The 6,108-nt window shown below is 38.4% G+C and overlaps 1 protein-coding gene across 2 annotated transcripts; it reads left to right on the top strand.

The window, feature by feature from the left end:
• The first annotated feature begins 717 nt into the window (after window positions 1-717).
• Window positions 718-5,526, top strand: pdap1b (pdgfa associated protein 1b). 2 transcript variants are annotated; one of them, XM_037689463.1, is made up of 6 exons: window positions 718-852; window positions 1,128-1,219; window positions 1,539-1,643; window positions 1,741-1,862; window positions 2,173-2,324; window positions 5,157-5,526. In XM_037689463.1, exons 1-6 carry the CDS (start codon window positions 840-842, stop codon window positions 5,213-5,215), a joined length of 543 nt encoding a protein of 180 aa, XP_037545391.1. In that variant the 5' UTR covers window positions 718-839; the 3' UTR covers window positions 5,216-5,526. The 2 variants fall into 2 exon arrangements, with proteins under 2 accessions (XP_037545391.1, XP_037545392.1); XM_037689464.1 differs by having other exon boundaries at window positions 718-855; window positions 1,130-1,219.
• Window positions 5,527-6,108: the final 582 nt, after the last annotated feature.

Below are 6,108 nucleotides of genomic sequence, written 5' to 3'. Positions count from 1 at the left end.
TAAAAATGTATCAGTGACTGTGAGTTTTGCAAACGTGTCATAAGAATGTTTTATTAGTGTTATTGTTAACCCCACCAAGAATATTTAAATACACTGAACCATGTGTTCAGCTTTAATGGCTGTACTCCTGAGATTTACAGAGGAAAAAATCGTGAGAATGAGTTTAGTATTTAGCTATGACTGATTAAACGCGCAAATACTTCATTGCTCCTGAGAAACAGGTTACACTGAGTGGAGCGGTCGACCGTTTCAAGATGGCGGCGCTACAGCTCATCAGCGCCAATAGACGACAGCGGTCAATGCTGTATCTAGTCATTTATGATATCTATGTCTGTAGTCCCTTCTAAAAACGTCACTGAGTAAACTTAACGTTTTCTATGCGTATTTGTAATTTTTATGTACCGTCTTCGATTGGTATAATAGCTAAGTTCATACCAAAATATGTTTCATTTGAAATAACTGCATTTTTAAAGAAGTGAATCCTTTTTTGTCGTTCTTGGCATGTTGCATCACTTTAGCACATTTGTATAGTGCCTTAAAATAAAAATCTATTTATGTGTTATTTTTACGTAATAACTACTAATTATAGTTTGCTTTACTGTAATTTTTTTTACAAACATTTTATATTTAGATTATTTTTATTAAAAAATAACCGTAAAATGTTCAGAAATATCGAACGAAACATTTTTCAACAGGCAAAATCTTTGAACCACTAAGAGTAGCCGCAGTTCTTCGCGTCTGTTTAGCCAGCTGTCAGTTTGTACTGGTGCCATAACATTTATGTTTCCTCTCAGTATTTACCTATTTCAGGACTTTTAACAAAGGCTTCGACTGTCAAAATGCCAAAAGGGGGTAAGTCTAATGGTAAAGTTTCTTGTAATTGCGTTAAACTCGTTTTTTTCTCTTTTTGGCCACCAACAACCGCCCGGCTTCTTCGGCATAGCGCCCGTTAACTTGTGTAGAACTGCGCTTGACTTGTGTTGAAAACAACAAACCATCGCTAAATCAATGCGTGTTTCTGAACTGAACTGTGTCGTGTCTCGGCCGTCTGTTCGCTGTTCACCACCCCTCTTGTACAAAGTGTATTCAGACTTGCGGGTGTGACGTCATATGTCATCTTGTTTCAGGTAAAAAAGGTGGCCACAAGGGTCGCATGCGCACGTACACTAGCCCAGAAGAGATAGACGCTCAGATGAAGGCGGAAAAAGAAAGGAAAAAGGTGAGTGATGGGGTGAATACTCAGTGTCTGCAGTCAGAATTCACACCAATAGAGCAAACACTTTTTTTTTTCCTCAGTGTAATAATTTATGACCAAGTAAATAAATACCTGGACAGGTAGGATTGCTTCATTTAGATAAAAAAACAGCACTTCTCAGTTTGTAAGAACTGAAAATTGGATATGATAAATTAAATCAGCTGCTCTGCCCTTGGGAGTTTTGGTGGTTTCTTCTCTGAGTTAGGTTTTTGTGTTGCTCCTGTTTAATGAATTTGATGTTGTCTCATACATATCACCTGTCTGCCTTGGTGTTGTGTGATAGCATGAACAAGAAGCAGGAGAGGATGAAGGAGCAGCTCAGAAAGACGAGGCAGAAGAGAAACTACCAGGATCGGACTCGGAGGATAGCGATGATGAAGATTCTCAGGTATCGGTGTACTGTTTTCACCCCATAATAGGTTAGTATATGTTGTGCACATGTAAGTAATTCAATAAATTTGTTGGTCATTTTCTTACGTTTGCAGAGGAAGAGAACAGGTGTAGAGGGCTTGATAGAAATTGAGAACCCCAACAGAGTGACCCAGAAGTCCAAGAAGGTGACGCAGATCGAACTGGAGGAGCCTCGGCAGTTATCAAGAAGAGAGAGGTGTGTGTTTCCAGTCTGTCCCATTATAGTGTGGGTTAGATTATTTAAACACACAGCTTTAATTAGAACATAAAAAACTGAACCAGTGTAACCTGTTTTAAGTTGAAGCAGAGCACTTTAAAATCTGAGAAAGGCTTAAAGCTTCAAAATGTTGATAGTTGCAGTAAAAGCACACTAACCAGGATAACTGACGAGGATTTTTATTTATTTATTAACTGTAAAGCTGCAGAATTGAAAGTTAGATGTTGTCTCAAACATTAAAATGATATAATTTAAGTTTTATAACCACGTGACTCATTTCCCTGAACAGAGAAGAGATTGAGAAGCAGAAAGCGAAGGAACGTTACATGAAGATGCATTTGGCAGGGAAGACAGACCAGGCCAAAGCCGACCTCGCCCGCCTCGCTATTATCAGGAAACAGAGGGAGGAGGCAGCAAAAAAGAAAGAAGAGGAGAAAAAAGGTGTGTAGACTGGGACGATGGTGCATTTTTTTAAACGGCTACAATAATCAAAAAGAGACTTTAGTGACTAGCACACGGTAAATATTCATATTTATAAGCCACCAAAATACAATGAACACATCTGGTTGTTTTTTAAACAGAAAAGCCACAATGTATGTTTTAGAAAACATCAAATATCCATGAAGTTTTGACGCTTAGGATATTCAGTAAAAGATTCCAAAAAAGTTGGGACACTAAACAAATTGTGAATAAAAACTGAATGCAATGATGTGGAGATGGCAAATGTCAATATTTTATTCGTAATATAACATAGATGACAGATCAAAAGTTGAATCTGAGTAAATGTAACATTTTAAAGGAAAAATATGTTGATTCAAAATTTTACAGTGTCAACAAATCCCAAAAAAGTTGGGACAAGTAGCAATAAGTGGCTGGAAAAAGGAAATTGAGCATATAACGAACAGCTGGAAGACCAATTAACACTAATTAGGTCAATTGACAACATGATTGGGTATAAACAGAGCTTCTCAGAGTGTCAGTGTCTCTCAGAAGCCAAGATGGTAAGAGGATCACCAATTCCACCATTGTTGGGCAGAAAGATAGTGCAGCAATACCAGAATGGTGTTACCCAGCGTAAAATATCAAAGACTTTTAAGTTATCATCATCAACCGTGCATAACATCATCAAAAGATTCAGAGAATCTGGAACAATCACTGTGCGTAAGGGTCAAGGCTGTAAAACTCTACTGGATGCTCGTGATCTCCGGGCCCTTAAACGTCACTGCACCTCAAACAGGAATGCCACTGTCAAGGAAATAACAGAATGGGCTCAGGAATACTTCCAGAAAGCATTGTCAGTGAACACAATCCACCGTGCCATCCGCCGTTGCCAGCTGAAACTCTACAGTGCAAAGAGGAAGCCATTTCTAAGCAAGCTCCACAAGCTCAGACGTTTGCACTGGGCCAGGGGTCATTTAAAATGGAGTGTGGCAAAATGGAAGACTGTTCTGTGGTCAGATGAGTCACGATTTGAAGTTCTTTATGGAACACTGGGACGCCATGTCATCCGGACCAGAGAGGACAAGGATAGCCCAAGTTGTTATCAACGCTCCGTTCAGAAGCCTGCATCACTGATGGTATGGGGTTGCATGAGCGCTTGTGGCATGGGCAGCTTGCATGTCTGGAAAGGCACCATTAATGCAGAGAACTATGTTCAGGTTCTAGAACAACATATGCTCCCATCTAGTCGTCATCTCTTTCAGGGAAGACCCTGCATTTTTCAACATCATAATGCCAGACCACATTCTGCAGCAATCACAACATCATGGCTACGTAGGAGAAGGATCCGGGTACTGAAATGGCCAGCCTGCAGTCCAGATCTTTCACCTATAGAGAACATTTGGCGCATCATAAAGAGGAAGGTGCGACAAAGAAGGCCCAAGACGATTGAACAGTTAGAGGCCTGTATTAGACATGAATGGGAGAGCATTCCTATTTCTAAACTTGAGAAACTGGTCTCCTCTGTCCCCAGACGTCTGAGTGTTGTAGGAAGAAGGGGGGATGCCACACAGTGGTAAAAATGGACTTGTCCCAACTTTTTTGGGATTTGTTGACGCCATGAAATTTGGAAACAACAGATTTTTCCCTTTGATCTGTGATTTGTGTTCTATTCTGAATAAAATATTAGATGTTGGCACCTCCACATCATTGCATACAGTTTTTATTCACAATTTGTTTAGTGTCCCAACTTTTTTGGAATCCGGTTTGTAGTATTCCTTTAAATTATTGCCCAGAGCATCTAGCAGAGTCAAAGTTGTATCATTCAATCTTATTTAACTACACATTTTTAATGAAAGTAATCTGGGCTCATAGTTATCAAGAGTCTGAATCTGTCGAGTGTTTCTTGAAAATTAAAACCTTTCCAGCTCGGTGACGAAGTGAAAGTCATTTCATGAAGCATTCTGCAACAATGCCATTCATGCGTTCAGCCTTACCGTGAACTGCAACATCTCCACTTTCACTTTTAGATTCTTAAGTTTCATTTAAACCCACAGTTTCTAAACTTCAACATTCAGATTCACAAAATAAAAGCATCAGACTTGCAGCCTCAACTGTCGGGCATTAAAGTACACAATAAACCAGTTAAATAATATTATGACAATACAAACAGCCTTATCAACTATTATACTAGTTGTATTAATTTGTAATGACTGTTTTTGTCTTTTGTTGAAATTGGAGTAAAATAAATTTACGATTAGCAATAATTTTTATATTTTAGTTGATTTCTTAAGACCCCTTCTTGTTGGGGTCCTGCCCCAGCTTTGGAAAACTATGGATTTAAACATAATTCTGGTCCTCAGGTCATGATATCAATATATTTATCATAAAATCAGAAAAATCAAATGTAGCTAAGGGGTAAATCACAGTCCAAGCACAAGTCACCAAGCTTTACAGATATAAGTGAGAAAAAATAAGGTTTATGTTTGGCTTATTTAATCTGCAACCCATGACCTGTGGGTCCTTTTTTAGAACTGAGGAAAAAACTGAGAGTTTACAATAATTTTTTGTGTTGATCAGTTATGAAGGATTTTCTTTGTCATAAGTTTAATTAGTTTGAACCGTAGACATACTGTAAGTATACCGCTGAGCAGAAATGGTCTTCTGGTGATGATGAATCTGTCGTTAATCTAATCCTCACATTATAAGTATTTTATTTGGAACTTGAGACCAGTTTGTTACCAAACAGCCCTAATTCCAGGTCTCGTATATCTTCAAAGCATCTATAATGTGCAGCATGTCAATCTGACTCTGTGTCTTTTCCTTCTCCTACAGTGAAAGAAGCAGCAGTAGCAGCAGCAGCTAGAGGAGTAAACTCCCTCTCTCTGAAATGATGCAGAGTATTTATCAGAAACGTTTTATTTTATTCATGGACTGGCCCAATACGCATTAAAATATTTTTAAAGGATGAGCTATGAAGAGGATTTGACTTTACTGTCACTTTGAAGATTTGGAAAATGGCTGGACAAACGCCGCTCTGTAGAGGGGCTGCTTATATTTGAGCTTGGAGTAAAGGCCTCGACGCCTCCAGGAAGTAAAGCTACATGAGAGAGCATCGATCTTCACACACTTGGAATGAACTCCATGATCTTAACCATGCGTTTACTTATCACTGTACAAATTCAAACTTTGCTAACAGAATTTTGCCACTATTTTTCTTTTGATCTTACATTGTATATAATTAACGCATAAAGAATTCAGATTAATATTATGACTCAAGTAAAGTGTGTTTGCTCATTATTTTCTACATTTATTGATGGAAACGTGACGTTAAACCAGCTGAAGTCTTTTTCCAGTGTTATTAATCGACTTGAAGAAGTGGACAGATTTAAGGTTTGGACCCAAATAACTGGGATCTGGTTCAGAACTGGTTCTTCCCAAACTCAGCTGCAAGAGTCCACTGATACCAAAATGGGTTGAGTCAACATTGGAAGTGTTTGAATAGGTGGCCTAGAATAGAAATATTTAAAACCTATGCTCAGATATGTTGTAACAATTATACATATATAAATGGATTTATTTTTATTTTGTCTTGAAACACGCATGTTTTAGGTCATGTGTAATGACACAAAGGACCTCAGTGTTTTTTAAATTCTGACAGAGGCCTGGAGAAAATTAAAAATTTAGTTCTACTTGCATCTCAATACTGAAGCATGAGTCATATATCACATTTGCAACATGAGAACAGGGATAGACTCCGAGCAGAGGGTGACGCTGCAGCGCCGGA

This window comes from Nematolebias whitei, chromosome 15, assembly GCF_014905685.2.
Source record: "Nematolebias whitei isolate Nwh7 chromosome 15, NemWhi1, whole genome shotgun sequence".
Lineage (NCBI taxonomy): Eukaryota > Metazoa > Chordata > Actinopteri > Cyprinodontiformes > Rivulidae > Nematolebias > Nematolebias whitei.
This window is presented reverse-complemented; position numbering and strand designations above follow the sequence as displayed.